Genomic DNA, 17,038 nt, shown 5'->3' with positions numbered 1-17,038 from the left:
GTGATCCAAAAGCACAGGATGCCCGAGCTATTAGAATTTTATTGTAGATACGAAGAATTCAACCTGGGGAAAAGGTTCCTCATTAAAAGCAAACCCAGAACAAGGTGCTTTTAAGGGGCAGGCAGTGTGTCTAGTAATACCAAGCAGTTTTGTTAAGCTGATTCAAGCAGAAGACTGACTCTTACAGTTTCTGAGACTTACGTGGCTGACTGCACATATCCAAAAGGGCGAAGTGGTCATCTGGAGCAGGGCTTGTGACCTCTGTAAAGGGAGCATTGCTTCAGTTTTTAGCCATGCTATGACTTGTTCCAAGAAGCCTAGAAGTAAGTTGAAAAGTATGGGCTCGGGAACCTACTTTCCAAATTAATATTAGAAGCAGTAGCTGACTAAAGCAGTTAAAAAGTAAGAAATGGCCCTCTCTTTGGTCCAGCAAGGACACTCTTTCTTCTCCAGAAATAAAAACAGGCTTGCTTATATAGCAAATGTTTATTCTCTGAAAGTCAAAGCCATTACACAATCTTGTATTCCACAGCAGTTTTCTAAAAGGGGATGGTACTCTCTGCTACAAGTTACTGTCTCTACTACTGAGCAGGCTGTAGTCATCTGGGATGTGTAAAGAGCACTCAATTCTTTTTTGTCAAAAGATGGTTGCTTCTGTTGTGCATAATAAATGGATTCTGGGACGGTCAGACTAGAATTGTTAGAAGAAAAGGCCTCCATAATTTCTAGGGGAGATGAAGGAAATTAAGAATAAACCACAGTAGTCCATGCAAGGGAGATGAAGAGAATTCCTCTGTGCTTTTCAGTGAGATGTCTTCCCTCTCCCTCCCACAATGGATATGGGGTTTGACCCCACTCCTTCCCCACTCTCCACCTTGGCTGCATCCTTCCTGTGGATTGCTTCCTATCCATCTGCCGGTGTCTGTTCTCGTTCCTCATAGGACATGATGAGAGGATCTGAAAAGACTGAGCTGATTGATTCACTGTCCAGCTTCAGCTGTAAGAGTCTGGGGCTTTTAGCTTCTGGAAAGTCCTCGCTGACGGCCAACCTGACCTTGCCATTCTGGGCTTCCTTGATGGGCTCTAGGAAAACAACATGCTTGTTTGCGCTGATCTTGCGATTTGGCCCATCTGTGGCTGGCGGGGTGGTACTAAGGATGGACGATTGGGCGCTGCAGTCTGGAGGGGGGCTTGCGGGCTTCTTGAAGCACTTGGAGCAGCGACATGGTGTGAGGTACAAGTACATGAGGACAAGTACCAGAGTTACAACACACCCTAAGAGGGTTGTGAGGCCAGTATTGAAAGACTCGGGTGGTTTGGGGTATTGAAATGTGATGTTGACTTCAAACGTCTGGTTGATCTGTTGGAGCTCGTTGATGGCTATGCACACATAAACGCCGGAATGGGAACGGTTACCCTTTCTGATCAATAGGCTTCCATTTCTGAAAGGTTGATGCTCCTGATTACTGTGCTCAGGGTACATGAATAATTCATGTCTAGGAGAGATCCATCTGTAGTTTGTGGCATTGTCATTATGGAGGCTCGTGTTGCAGTCTATTACCAAGGATTCTCCCACTTGGCAGAGGATTTGGGGAATGTCAAATTGGTTCCAGGAGCAATCTCCAATATACTTGTTGTAATTGAAGGTGTTGACTAAGGAACGTGGCACATTGGGGAAAGCTTTGCAGGTGTGCTCCTCTACAAAATCCTCCGCAGAACTGAAACCGCGGTGCTTCCATTCCTGGAGCATCAGATGAAGAGAGCAGTCACATATCACAGGGTTGTTGTGAAGGTACAAGCCATTTTTTATGTACCCAGGCAAAGTTGCTATTACTTGAACTGGAATGCTGCTTAGGTTGTTAGCAGACAGATCTAGGGTTCTCAGATATGGGTGTTCAAGTCTTTGAATGGACTCAAATGGAAATTTTGTTAGCCTGTTCCAACTCAGGTAGACTTTTTGCAATCTGATTAACTTGACAAAAGCATTTTGATCGACTTGTACAATCTTGTTGTTGTATAGCAAGAGCTCCTCCAACTTCACAAGGCCATCAAAGTAATACTTCTCCACAGTGCTCAGGTAGTTGGAAGACATGTCCAGGTGTACAATGTAAGTGGCATTGTGGAACACTTGCCGGGTGATATTGTGGATCTTGTTGTGGCTGATCCTGAGGGTCTGGAGACGTGGTAAGGCAGCCAGCCAGTAGTCATTAAGCTGAGTAATGTTGTTGTAGCTGAGGTCCAAGGTAGTGGCTGTGGGAAGCAGGGTGCTGGGGACCTGTTCAAGATCCTTCTTGGCACAACTCATGAGATCAGCAGTACAAATGCAAACTTCAGGACATCTTCTGAGAGTGCAGTTGTTTAAGGTGCTGACTTGAATGCACAGGACAAAGAAAACTAACAGCTTTCCAAGCAGTTTCCAAATAAATAAAGCCAAGGTCAGTACATTCATCATGTAACAGTGGAGCTCACCCTGGTTTGTCACTAGCATGGAAATAAGTTCTCAAAGTCAAATTCACACTGAGTATAATCCTCTTGCAAGACACTGATGTGTGAAAGGGCAACAGTAGAATGAATCGGTAAAATCAGATGGTGCCTAAAGACTCTGAATTATGCTCCTTAAAATATTGGGTTGTCTCACTCAGAATAAACAGGCATTTAAGAAATATGCTGTAATCAAAGGCCAGCATGTATCTGCTGTTCTGCATGCCTCTCTTGGTAGTTGTAGAAACTGGCAGGAGTCTGTGTGCATGTATTGCCTGAAATAATTTCAAAAACAAGGTATGTCTATATAGATCTTGAGATCTGATTCAAAAGCCTTGAGCATGTTTACAGGATTTGCCTCTAAAGTGTCCCTCTCCAAATAACCCAACCTTGCATCTATTTGAGGCTGCTCCTTCAGTAACATTGGTCCAGGGAGAAGCTGGATCCATATTTTTTTTTTTTGCTTTGCCAAGTCAAATGTCCTTAGATCCCAAAGTTTCCATTAGTGCATCCTTATCTTGAGGCCAAGCAACTCCAGTACAGATTCATCATAAAAGGGCCAATACGAGCCCATTTCTTCACCTCTGTAATCTCATATAGAAACGCCAAAGAAAGCAGCTCTTACCCGGATATCTTCCTTTCTGGGTTATATTGAGCAGCATCACTCTTTCCTGCCGGTTGTTTCATCTTTCAGCCGACAGCACTGTATGTGAACACTTTCACCCTCTTCTGCTCCTATTTACAAGCTGCCTGTGAACACTGAAGGGTAAGCTTTGTGGACCAAGAAGAAATCCTATTGGCTTGTGTAAGAGGGAGTGGTGATAAGAAGAGAGAGGAAGGGGAGGACAGTAGTGAAGGGTTTTTTTTTCTGAATGGCATGTAGTTTCTTTGTTGTGCCATGTGGGGGCAGAAAAATCCTGCACAGCTATCCTTGGACTGGGCATCAGAGTGGCACATGAGAGCTGCAGCAATTTGCGCCAGCAGCACTATTGCAAGGGGAGATAAAGAAGCAGGCTTAGTAAAAGGAGGGGGTGAGTCTTGCGAAGCAGCCCAAGCTCCTCTGCTGTTTACAGTTTCTCAGGGCATCTATGTAAGTCTTTGCAATTTTGTAATCTTTGGATCTTCATTGAATTTTTTTTTTTTTAGGAGTAGGCGTGGAAGAATAGATCACACCGTAGCACCAAAGGACCACAACCAAGATTGTGACCCTATTGTTCTGGATAGTTTGCCCCCCAAGAGTTAGTCATTTTTGTCTGCCTAGAACTTCACACATTACATTTGTGATACATGTGATCATAGTTTCTTTGTGACCTTCATGACAACTTCTGTGATTAGGCCTCTTAACTAAAAATATAGTTTTTAAAAAACCTTAGGCCAGCATCACAGACTTTCAGTGTATGCACACCTGAAAGCTTGTATTTTAATACCCAAAGCACAGCATAATGTATAAATACACATTCATACTAGAATGTAGATTTTGGCTGAAACTCAGGAGAACCTTCTGAATGGTAATAGCAGACTAACGAAGGTGGAGGTAACTAAGCAGAGACTGGATAGTTATCTGCCAAAGATGCAGATATTGTATTGACCAGTGGGGTGCCCTTCCAACCAGCAACAGCTGCCGGGGCTGTGAAAGCAGCTTCCTAGCAGCAGCATTGCTGCTGCTTCCCACAACAGGGCAGGGCAGTGGCAAGCTTGGGACTCTCTGTCCCAGTCAGCAGCAGTGCTGCCTCCGTTAGGAGGTTGTGTCCACCCTGCCAGCCACTTCAGCTTCCAACTCCTTGATTCTGTGAAAGCAAATTGAGCTTGAGGCTTCTGTTTTCATTGCGACTGGTGTGTTTGAGTCTTTCAGCCTTTTGAAGTTAACAAGTGACTCCCCTGGCACAGTTCTGAAATTTTCCTCACTGTGGTCCTCCCCAGGATATGGTGTCCTCAGGGAAGGCTTATGGCTGGAGGCAGTGACATCCTTTCTGTTGCTATGCCAGATTATCACCTCGCTGTTTCTCCAACCTTCATCCTTTGTTGTTACCTTGGCTTTAGTGAATTCGTACAAGCAGTGTACAGCCTCATTATCCTTGCAGTATGCTTCTGTAGTGGTATACAACCACACTTTCTGTCACTGCCAAATCCCTGATAGCAGTAGAGTGTTCGGCTTTGAATTCGATCAGTGCTATCTTTACACTTTGGGGTGAAGTCATGCATTATAATTTGCTTGGCTGTACTAGATCAAACAGATCTGTTCCATGCCCTCACAAGTCCTTTTGGTTATCCAGCTTTTCAGTTTATCGCATTTTTCAGTTTTTCTGCATAAGGAAAGTGATCATAGAATCATAGAGTTGGAAGGGACCCCTGAGGAAGGATGATCTAGTCCACCCCCCCCCCCGCAATGCAGGACTATGCAACTGTACTGTAGGGGAATCAAACCTACAACCCTGGTGTTATCAACACTGTGCTCTAAACAACTTAGCTATACAGCAAATCATTGTCCTTGAGCAGATGTGCAGAACCTTTGGCCCTCCAGATGTTGCTGTACTACAACTCGCATCATCCCTGGCCATGCTTGCTGAGGATGATGGGAATTGTAGTTCAGCAATATCTGGAGGGCCAAAGATTCCTCACACCTAGGGTTACCTTATTTCAAAAAGCAAAAATCTGGGCACAAAAGTTGAGCAACATTCAAAATGCCAGCATTAAAAAAAAGTTGGCTCTCCATTCAGATTTTGCCCCTTCTCTCCAATTTCATTTTCTGTGTGTGCTGATGCAATTATTATTGGCTGCTTATTGTGTGGGTGATCTTGCTAAGGTGTTAGCTGTAGTGTTGTTCCTGTGGAGGAAGCAAATGTGTGTGAGAGAGAGGGAGGGAGGGAGAGGGAGAATGAGAGAATTCTCAAGGGCAGATGCATAGATTTCAGAAGCCAGATCAAACTCCCTACAACCATTGTCTTTTTTTAGTCTGTGCTGCATGTCTGTATCTACATAATTGGTGAGGCACAATTTATTGATTTACCTCCCTTCATCCCCATTTACATATTTGACATTTGTTGAGGCTTTTATACTTTTGGTATTGATTTACTTGACCATCTTGGATTTTCATCACTTCATGGTCACCTGTGGCTGAACCAATAGTGTGACCTCAACTTGCATCCTTTGAACTGGAGGCTGCATTGGTGCCATCAGCCATCAGGTGAGACTGTTGGGCTGGAGAGAGGTCCAACTGCAATAAGTGATCTCTGATCAAAGCAGAGGCAGAGGTGACTGAGATTTGTCCAGTAATTCCAACTCTGTAGAAACACAGTTTGCTCTCCTCAATGGACAGAGTGCAAGAGAGAGACTGCATGCCATTGACTTACCCTTTGCCCCTGAACAGATGCTCAAAGTTGACCAGGCATGTCTGTAGAGTAATTGCTGGGGCAGAGAGAGCAGCAGCTGGAGGGCAATTTCCTGGGAGACCCAGGCTGCTTTATTTGAGGAAAGTGAAAATCAAAGCAGAATAATTGGTTTCCATTAGTACAGCAAATGACTAATTTGGCTGCAGCAGCTGCAGGACATAGTGGGTGCTTAACCCTCTATTTTACAAGCTGCAAGGGAGATGTTTTGGGGAAAATATTTGCTAGATGCTTCCCTATGTAAAGTTGCTTGCATGTTTTTGTGCAGCTGCTTTTAAATGTGCAATCAGAGATCCCTACTGCATATCTTAAGTGACCCCTTATTGCTCCTAGCTTATTCCTCTGTCTCTTCCAGAGGTGAAATACTCCTGAATCAGAGTGGCCATGTGTTCTGTTTACAGAGGGCCAGCCTCTATTTGAAGTCATCCTCCATTTAAAGGGCTCTCAATTCAAAGTCCAATTTAAAGATAAAGAACCATGAAAGAGGAGAGCAGGAGAGGCCTTGATGTTGCCCACCAGCAGTTAGCATGTGGACAGCAGACTGAGCAGGCACGCAAGTCCTTCTCCTCTCCATTATGGTGAGATTAGGTGTATTATACTGGCATCCCCCAACTTACGTGTGTTCTACTTGTGTGTGACTGTGTATATGTGCAGCACAAGAAAGTAATTAAGTCATTCAATTCATACCCAGAAGTGGCAGGAGAGAGCTGGAGAGTCCTCTCGGCTCGTGAGGAAGCCCCAAAGAGACCAGAGGCACAGCAGGGCTCAGCTTCCCCACTTAACAGCTGGTGTGGGGGGTAGTGCAGCAGCAGCAGCAGCAGCTTTCCCATGCATCCTCTAGCCTCCTGCCAGCCCCAGAGCTTCAGTTCTTTGGAATACATGCAGTATTTTGGGTATGAATTAAAGAGAAAGCATTTAAAGGATTTTTAGAGGGTGCTTCCCTCTTTACACAATTTCACTTACCGGTGCAGGGGCCTGGGATATAACCCCTGCATAAATAGGAAGCTCTGTATGTCTGTTTAAATTTTAGTAACTATTTCTGATGTTAATAATAATAATAATAATAATAATAATAAATGTATATGTTGCAGCTATACATATAAATTAGTACATGTGATTTTTATGTAAGTCTTTCTTTGAAACATTAATCTTTTGAAACCTGCCTCTTACTTGTAATGCAAGATTGGCTTTCTTTTGGTGAAGCTGGGAGCATTTTTTTAAAAAAAAATACTTTAAATTCATTTTCAAATATAGGGATGCACTTTGACGTATTCATTTTCTCTGTAACAATAGTACAATTAAGATGTATCCTACATTTAAACTAATGGAAAAATAACATACCTTCCTCCCCCCAACAGAAAACTAACAAAGATTTATGTGTGTGAGCCAAAAAATGAAAGGTGTAGCATCTAATTCATGTGAAGTAAGAACCCTGAGGAAACAGTGCATTCATTCACAACCACTACATATGCTAAAGGGATCATATTTTAAAGGTCTAAATAGTTCTAAATGCATGTGGTTGGGAACCAACACACTCTGCTTTTAAGTGATATGCATCAATTTTAAGTGATCTGCATAAGCTGGTGTGGCAAGTGCATGGTAAATTGACTACATCCAAGCAAGTGCCCTAAACTTATTCCGAATTGCCAAATGAGTTGAATGCAAAGATGTTGGGTTAATCAAAGACCTTTGAGTGCACTACTCTAGCTTGTATATGGGGTTGCCATTTAATGGCCAGTGTTTTTCCACTCTCAGCAAGATTCAGTAGCAACTGCTGCATTTTTATAAGTTCAGGGAGTGTGAGATAATTGCCTTTTCATTGTTAAAAAAGGAGATATTTTCTCGGTAACTTTCCATGGTGACATTACTATTGGCTGTTAGACATGCCTTGAGCTGTGCTCCTGACAAATTACTGAACGACAGTGTTTCTCAGGGCTCTGATTTAGGCCTGATGTAGTCTGCATTTGAAATCTGTAAGAACTACGTTACTTTAGCTTTTGTTTTGCAACCCAAAATGTAATGACCTTGAGCTGTCTTGCTCATCTTTGCCGTTGGAACAATAGGACTGTACTGACACATCTCTTAAAGGTGACAAGTTTTCTTGAAGGTCAAGGTCTGAAAAGGGAAAGGAAGTGAACTTTGCAGCCAAGACAGATGTCTTCTTAGGCGTTAATGGTGCAGGCTTCTTCGTCATTTCTGCAATCCCATTAAATAGAAATTAGGCAGGCACTCTGTCACTTCTACAAGACTCCCTTTTCCCTCTTAACTTCAGAGTTGTGCCTAATCCCACTGATCATATGACTCAAGCAGTATATTAAGGCAGTGTACTCTTATTCCAGAAGTGATGAATCTTTTTCAGCCTGAGGGCTACATTCCTTTCTGGAAAACCTTCTGAAGGCCACATGCCAGTGATGGGTAGGATCGGGGCAAAAATGGACAGAGCAATGAATGTGTTTGTGCCCTTTTTACAGTAGGCTACTTTCTACAGACACACAAAACCCTCTGTGTCCTCCATCCAGACAAGTTAAGAGGCATTATCAGAGTACAAGGACACATTCCAGCCAGGCAAAAACACTCTGAGTGAGGGGGTAGCCTGGGAAGAATTATTGGGGACAGAGAGAGCAGTCTAGACTAGGGTTGTGCTTGACCCTTAGACCTGAGATTCCCTGCCTCTGTGCTATGCCATTGGTCTTCAACTCATGGGCCACAATTGGGTCTGATAGAAGGTGGATCACGCCAATGGTAACTAAGAGACAGGCTGCAAATGGATTTTAAAAGGGAGTTCCCCATTCTTCAGGTTGAAATGAAAGGCCTCTCCTGGATCTGAAAAAAGGAAGGCTACACTGGACAGACGGCACTTTTCATGAAAATGTTGCATGAAAGAGAGTGATATGGTAACTTAAGGCTGCCATACATCTGGATTTTCCCAGACATTACTGGGATTTCAAAGGTGGAATTGATGTCTGAAAGGAGGTGCTTTGTCCTGGATCTTAGGCATGTCAATTGAAACAAAAAACAACTCATCAACTTTCAGTGTGTCCTGGTTTTTACTTTTTTAAATATGGCAATCCTAACGTAACTTCCATAGACAGGGTTAGCTCAAATTTCCTAATATTTAATTTAAAAACAACAACAACACAGCCTTTCTGTAATTTAAATAGTCCTCTGGTGATACTGTGTTTTTCTTCCTGAAAACCTTGTAAATATATGTAAAATTAATCTCTGCCCCCACTTGCAATCTTTTTCCTCTAAGCAAATATTAAGTGTTCTGTTTTTCCTATGTCCATGTCTTTCCTGAATTGTGATTCCAGAGTGTGTGCATATGCCCTGAAGTGAGCTGTAAATGAATTGATTTCTCCTCTCTGATCTTGAAGTGGTGTATTTTCCAGGGAAGGGAAGTGAAAGTGTTGTTGAGACCCAGTGTCAAACATTCTTCTCCACAAAATGGATGATGCAAAGCAGCAAAACTTTTACAAGAACTGAGCTGCTCCTAATCCTTTATCTATATATCCAACAGTATGTGAAGTCAGACCTGGTTAGGCCCATGAACTTTACATTCTCCATATAGTTGATGACGTAGGCTTGAATGTTGAGCTCATTGAGCTAAAATCGTCATCTGAGATGATGCAGATTTAAGCATTTATTTTATTAAAGAAATTGAACAAAAATATCCAGTTCTCTCTGAGAGCAAGTGGGGATTCATGTGATTGAATTTTCCTTTGTTCATGAAAAAAAATATCCCTTCACCTAGAAAACTAGCATGTCAGGAAGAAGGCCTCTGGTCTTCTCTTCTCTCTGGCATGCTCATTTTCTATGTGTAGGGGAGCATCCCACCATGTGAGCCTCCAAATGCACTGTGAACTGGTACAAGTGAGACACATGTTTACCACTTCAGTGAGAGCTAGGTCACTGCTATGTGGCAGGCTGAGCAGGAAGAGTAATTCAATTAATATCAAATTAGTTTTAGCCATCAGGAAGTGATCTGTGGGTTGTAATTCCATTAGGCCTAACATGCTTAAATGGGACTTGACTCTCACAATTTTTTTCAAGCTATGCAAAGCTTTTCAGTCTCAGCAGCTGGAGAAGACAACACAAAACCCATTAGCAAAATACAACACGACCATTAAAGCATCAGATGTTTTCTGGAACGATATAAGATTCCTCAGTAGAAATAGTCAAAATTCAACACAAAACATTGGGTTAGCTCAACCATCCATTTCTTTGAGGTCTTTGCAATTGCCTATGTCTGGATTTGCACTTTGGTATTGTATCATACATGTATGTGGCAGTAGACATGCCACATACAGTCTTTTACAGGACCACTTTGTTTTTGCTGATTTCCCTATAACAAACACAAATCCTGAACACTCTCCTAGAGAAGGTCACCTGAAGCCCCTTTCTCCACAGCATGTGCAGCCTCCTTTCCAGGTGAGCAACCTCTCCATCTCACGGCAGAGTCCTCAGGACAGTTATGGCACCATTGTGGGCCCCACAGGTTGAATGAAGCAGGAGGCCTGTCTCTTGAAACAGTTCAGTTCAAAGTGCTCTGGCTGCTCTCCCTGGTATTGGTAAGAGACTTACATATGTCTTCAAATGAGTGGTGTTTTGGCAGCACCCTGACTGTGTGTTAATTCCTTTCTCGGCAAGGGGACGTCCTTCCTCACTTTATGAGTAGGAAAGCTAATAGTGCTCTAAAGCAATTCGGTCCCCTGCTTCTCTACACCCAAGTGCTGCATTGCTGAGCAGTCTGGATCATCCGGCCCTTGACAAACCACTCACAAAGGCCCTTTCTGAATGTTGACTTAGTCTTCCTTGGAGGAAAGGAGTGCCAGACAGCAGTAGTCCCCACTGGCAGCTTTGCACAGCCATAAAGTTAAGTGTACAGTAGAAACAAATGCATGTTCCTTGGAAATGCACTGGCTGCATCCCAGGAAGCAGGCTCACTTCTTCTTACAAGGACGGAAAGTGCTGCTTTGAATCTGTAACCAATCCCTGTATTCTGAGGTGGTCCAACAGTGACCCACAGAGCAGACGGGGCAACCAGCAGCCCCAGGTCCACATAGGACAAGGAAGGAGGAAAATGGGGGAAGAGGGAGATGTGGATAAAGAGAAAGCGAGACAAGGGAGTAGCAGTTAGAGAGACAAGAGTGTGAACCACTCCTAAAGTACCTCAGCGCAGTGTCCCGTAAACCTCAATTTCAAATCAGTGGTCTTCAGGAAATGATGTGACTTTAATTCTGCTATTTGGTATGTTGAGGGTAGGAAGGGCCCGGTGTGTTTCTCTGTACAGTGCTAGCACAGTTCATGCTTTCAGATTATCACAATAGCTCCAAGAGTTTATACTGGATTACCAGGAAATGCTGCCCATTCTGCTTCTGGCTGCCATGGGCTTAGCATTGAACCGTACACATTCACTAAAAATGGAGGGCAGGAGAAAGGCAGGGCCAGGACTTTTGCTGCATATCTGAAATCTGGGCATTGAGTGGGACACCAGAAAAGGGTATTGTACAATTGTATGCAAATAGACAATTGAGATGACAAGGACCCCTGCATGGTCGAGGTGTCCTCACATAAAGTGCCTTTCCATGTACATGCATAGCTGTTCCTTTGCAGAATCCCACTCAGTGTGCAAGTGTCAGAGGTATAGCAACATCAGGGGCAGGGCTAGGGGAACACAGCACCATCTCCCTTTATGTGAGGAGGGCAATTGTGCCTTCTGATTTTAATCTTTTGAGATTCCACTTTATGTTCTCACATTTCACTCTTATGACGTTGGTAGCTGTTGTAATAGTTCTGTGTAGGGCTGCATAATACTTCCCATAAATTTCATCTCTCCAGTTCTTTGTACTATTAGCCTGCTTGTCTTGTTGTGACTGCTTCATTTGCTGATTGTGGGAGCTACAAGTAATGAGACATATCTTCTAATGCTTTGTGATGAACAAAGGTTGGCTTTCAGTTAGGGAACATGAAAAATTGAGCTTTTTAACAAGTAATTTTTATTAAATTCTTATTGTAATAATACAAATCTATAATAACAAGAAGACAAACAAAGAACAAAAAAGCTAATAACAAGAAATTAACCTTTGTGAGTGTGTGTGTGTTTATGTAAAAAACTGGCAGAAACATAACTCCTATTGCAAATGATATGTTCCATCATGAACATATCATTTCGTGTACCATCATGAAATCTGAGGGTTTAAGTAGTCTGTAAGACTTCTTAATCCAACTATTGTGTTCACCTGTTAAGGCAGTTCTTACCATATTTAATCTTCTTTGAATGGAAAGAGTAGGAGGAAGTAATTAAAAGTTGTGAATGGTCATTTTGATAAAAGATTATATTATTAAGCTGCAATTCTACATGTATTTGGTAAGTCAAAATGGCTGCAAGAATGTAGCAGAAACCCCAACTAATTAGTGAGAAATAATACATCACAGCTGATCCAGTGTAAGTAAGGTGTCATAGTCATTACTTTAAATTCATAATTAGTAGTCAGTGCAGATAAGAGCTCTCTTGAATCATTACAGCAGCTGGACTCTCAACATGATCAGGTGTTTATGGGAACAAGATGATAACAAATGTGATGAGGGGGGTTATTCTTTCGTTTGTTTGTTTTTTAAAAAAATGTGTGTGTTTATGCTGTAAAGCATCCTGTGATCCTATGATGAAGGGTGGTGTATGAATTAAATAAATAAATAAAAATCCTTTTTCACACTGAGGGTTGGTTTTTTTTAAATGGTGGAATTCATAAGTATAACTTTAAATGCCTGAGAATTCGTTTTTAATTATTTTGCTTCTTCAGGACAGCCGCTTTCTCTCCTCTCACATGTGCTTGTTTATAAACAGACAACCTGGCGTCAGCATGAAAATAAATATGCATAATTTGGATTTACTGGTTGTCCTAATCATCTCCCTCATAACAGAGATAGTGGGACAAATTCAACATGGTGATAAGGAGATCATTCCATCAGTGCAAGCATTTCTGCTTTTCTGGTAGAACAATCTCCCCTCCACCCCCTGTTATGGAGGTTCTTCTGACCCCTCCCCAAGCCAATTTGGGGGTGCATGCTGGGAAGAGAACCAGCCTTTGCTCAGGCTTCCACTAGTAGGACCTGTTTGTTGAACCTGACCCAACAAATGGCTGAAAGAGGTGCTTAAAATGTATGGAGGTTCTGCTTCCTAGTCAAGACAATTCATGGTGACATTTCCTCCCCCCGCCTGCACCCATTCTTGTTCTTCCAGGCTGCAGCATATAGCAAATGCAGTATGTCAGTCAATCTAGTTGCTAAACAGCTGCCTCTTGCTCTTGAGTTGAATATCAATCAAATGAAGAATGCAATTTCTGCTGTTCAAGACCTATTTAATTTGCCAGGATGCTGTTGCTTTTTGGAGACATTTGCCCTCTGATTGTGTGCAACTTGTACACCAAGGTGGCTGGAAAATTTGGTGCTCATTAAGCTGTGCTGTGTGTCTGTACAAAAGCCGTTGGCTTCTGAGGGACCAGCCTCTGGAATTAAGCAGTCCCCATTTAATGAAGCCTCATCAACCTAGAAAATAACTCATACGATGTTAAGTCAGGTGGACCTGTCAAGATGTACTACACTTTGAGACCACCAACTGTGGCCAAGAGGGAGTTCCAGATGTCTTTATAAAGCAGCCAGCCTGACCCTAAGACCCTGTTTCTTAGGAGGCACCATACGGGCCCATTCTCTGACTTCCTGCCTTTTCCTCTCCCATTGCCATTGGATCTGTAACATCCATTGCTGTGCTAGGCCACCAGTGAGCAATGGGAGCAGCTTTTGATGGCCTCAGGGCAGGAGGTCTGACAACAATATTAATGAAGCAATATTGCTCTAAAGACTAGAGAGTGTGTCCTTTACTCCTAAAGATGCCAGTTCTCATGAACACAAACATGTCACACAGGGATTGCTGAGAGCAACGAGGTGTGCTGTCATTCCAAGACACGAAAGCTCATACCAAGAACTAACTTAGTTGGTCTTTAAGGTGCTACTGGAAGGAATTTTTTTATTTTGTTTTGACTATGGCAGACCAACACGGCTACCTACCTGTAATTCCAAGACAAGGCCTTCATAAAGCATGTCTTTCTGTCTGCCTTTCCAGTGCTGAGCGGGCAACAGCTGTGCTGCTGGCAGATCCCTGTTTCCAGCTCCGTTCTATTCAGTACTTGTTGGGGAACACGGAGCCTCTAGTCCTGGGGATGACATCAGCTTCTGCTGACAAGAAACATTTCTCCCTGCAGAGCTGTAAGTATCTCCTCTGATTTGCTGTGCTTAACATAAGCCATGAGTTGCTTGTTCCTGCATGGCTCCTTGTTGCTTGCCACTTTGCCATTTGGGTAACTCCTAGGTGCCTTTTGTAGAAAGGGTATCACTGAGATCTCCGCTACAGAGCTTGTAAACAGCTGTCTTGTGTCTCCTCCCTCCTTGCCTGTCCCTGCTCTTCACAGATGCTTTGTGTATTTGAGGCCACCAAATATATTTGCCCAGTGGCAACAACATGGGAATAACTCCCTGTTTTTCTCTTGCTGTGCCTCTGCTCTCCAACAGCAACAGCAACAACTTTTCCATCCTGTTTCCACAGGCATATGGTTGACTACTCTGAGAATAGGATGATGAACTACATGAGCCCATGGGCCTGATCCAGCAGGGCCCTTCTTACGTTTCCTAAGAAGGATCAGCTAAGAATTCAGACAAAAGAATAGGTTTAAAAGGGGGGGTGTATATAATATGTAAGCTAATTAGCCTCTCTTCTAAGAAATATTCAAAGCTGCTTTTCCATAAAGCCATATGGAAAAATAAAGCCACACCTTAAAATGCATCTGCTGTAAAATAACAACACAATAAAACAAGATAAGTCACAAATTGGGTGGTGTGAGCTGACTGTAGCTCGATGCATAGAGCAGGTGCAGGGTATCCTTGAGGGGGTTTAGCAGAGCAATGTGGACTTGTGGGATGCCCAGTGGTAGGGCACAGGATTTGCATGCAAGGAGGTTCCGGGTTCAGCCTTCTTACATTTCCAGGTAAAAGGATCTGGTAAAAAGGGATGTGAAATAGTTTTGCCCAAGACCCCCTAGAGCTGCTGCCAGTTAGAACAGTAAACTATACGAGGCTGGATTGACTCAAGGGCCTGCCTCAATAGAAGGCAGATTCCTGCATCAGCAATGCCAGCAACAGAGGCAGCTTATTCTTCAGCTGCTCAGGCCTACTGTCCTGTGGCACAGCAGAGCAGCACATGGCACTGCTTATGGTTCCCCGGAGGGACCCGTCGTGGCTGTGTAGAGTACCCACACTGTGCATCCGCCCCACTGTGTGTGTTTTCAGAGAAGAAGAAGTTTGCATCTTTTCTTATTTTATTTTCACTTAACTTTGCCCCACAGCCCATTTTAAGGATCCATTCCTATTCGCTGGGTAGGATGGCAGCAAAAAAAATTTCTATAGCGAAAAAATACGTACTGTTATGTATGCATTTGCATACCAAACTGCCACATGCCATCTCTTAAAAGAAATGTGTGTCCAGCGAGAGAGAGAGAGAGAACCAAGCTCCTGTCCTTGGCTCTGCCCATGCCCTTGAAGTTTGCTGAGATAGAGGAAAGCAATTGGAGCGCTGAGATGGAGGAAACCGTGATCCCTAAGGAATAGTGCAGGCTTTATTTACACAACCTCTAGAAACTGTTAGTTCCATGGAGATCTTGAGCTGATGACGAAATAAGGCATTATGTGACTGGGGTAGTGGTGCAGAGCTGCTGAAGTGATTGAGAACTGTGGAAGATTACTGCAGCAGGCAGCAAATCTTTTTCTTTTAACCTCTGCTGAATTGTGGCCATTGTGATTTATCTCACTCTCTCTATGAAAGGCTGGCTGAAGGCCTCCTTGCCTCAGGCTTGGGGGGGGGGGAGGCATTTCCAGTTTTTGTTCTCCATCTGCGAATGCATGCAGACCAGGGCCAGCCCTACCATTAGGCAGAGTGAGGCAGATACTGTGGGATAGGGAGCAACAGCAAAGTGCTAAAGGGGAGAGCCATTGTGTGCAGGGCCCGCTCAAGATAATTTGCTGCCTGAGTCAAAGGACTAGATGATAGCCTCTCCCCTCCCTCACCATTCCATGCACAGAAGTTGACTGGACTGAAAGCTGCATCAGCACTTGTGATGGGATAGCATATTTCAGCACCTGAAGGCAGCAAGCTAACTTAGGAAGGTGCAAGACAGGCCACATGGCACACACAGCTCTGTCCTCCCAAGGTGGGGAGCTGCCAAAAGGACACTGGAGGACTGGCCAGGGGATGTTGCTTCTCCAGCATCTGCTGCCTAAGGCGGCTGTTGCGCTCTGCCTAATAGTAGGACTGGCCCTGTGTGATTGCCGTGCAATCTGCCCTACGCCCACTGTGCTAGGCTGCTGTCCTTGGGTGCAGTGGAGGACCCCATTGTTACTGTTGAACTAAGATTCAGTTGCCAGTCTGGTTGGATTTTATACATGGCATGGGAAGGAGGGTGTCATCTTGTTCTTCAGATCTCAGGCAACAAAACGTCTTTAGTCCAGCCTTGATAAAAAGCAATACACTTCCAGGTTTTTACAGAACTGAGGCATCTTAGGCCATTTAGCCAATATGATAAACCACATCTTAGCTCAAGTATGATCTCTGGTATTTTCCCTTGTGAATCTCTGCTGAGCCCAGGAAAGCTACATCCAAGAGAAATGGAAGGGGGTAATGACAATTACTCTACCATGTCCAAATATGCTCACTGTTGAGTGCTTGGAAAAAAAATTGAAGCAGTACTACGGCAGGTTGATGATGATCCTCTGCTGGGGAAAAAAAGGAAAGTAATATTAGAAAGTGCTCTAGGTTTACTGTTAACTGGGAACCCTAAAGCTGGGGGGATGCCTCACATGGAACAAGGCTTTGCCTTGGGGTGGTTGCTGCTGTATTCGAGTCTACAGGGATTATAACCACTGTCCTTTCCTTCCCGCTAGTGTCATCATTAAGTGGGACTTCCCTGCCTGCCAACTGCAGGTTCCCTTTTCCTGCTGATAGTGTGAAAACGTGTGCTAGAGGGAAGGCAGTAGCCTGCAGAGGACACCACAGGCAGATTCTCTTTTGTTTTCCGCAATGCACTGTGCATTATATCTTAAAGAGGCACTGTTAATTGTTTCCCAGA

The 17,038-nt window shown here is 43.6% G+C and overlaps 2 protein-coding genes across 4 annotated transcripts in view; one reads left to right on the top strand and one right to left on the bottom strand.

Annotated features, from left to right (window-relative positions):
* RNF123 (ring finger protein 123) overlaps nucleotides 1-17,038 on the top strand; it is an 88,138-nt gene that overhangs the window by 64,562 nt on the left and 6,538 nt on the right. For all 3 annotated transcript variants that reach the window (XM_081851199.1, XM_081851200.1, XM_081851201.1), the window contains exon 36: nucleotides 13,987-14,129. In XM_081851199.1, the coding sequence (XP_081707325.1) occupies nucleotides 13,987-14,129 (143 nt within the window). The remainder of the gene's footprint in view (nucleotides 1-13,986; nucleotides 14,130-17,038) is intronic.
* Nucleotides 818-4,269, bottom strand: AMIGO3 (adhesion molecule with Ig like domain 3). The gene has a single exon (XM_081850602.1). It carries the CDS (start codon nucleotides 2,486-2,488, stop codon nucleotides 905-907), a length of 1,584 nt encoding a protein of 527 aa, XP_081706728.1. The 5' UTR covers nucleotides 2,489-4,269; the 3' UTR covers nucleotides 818-904.

This window comes from Podarcis erhardii (genome assembly GCF_964252035.2).
Source record: "Podarcis erhardii genome assembly, chromosome: 2".
NCBI lineage: Eukaryota > Metazoa > Chordata > Lepidosauria > Squamata > Lacertidae > Podarcis > Podarcis erhardii.
This window is presented reverse-complemented; position numbering and strand designations above follow the sequence as displayed.

Coding starts and splice junctions, on each gene's coding strand:
- AMIGO3 (XM_081850602.1), bottom strand. CDS start 2,488: ATGCTAGTGACAAACCAGGGTGAGCTCCACTGTTACATGATGAATGTA.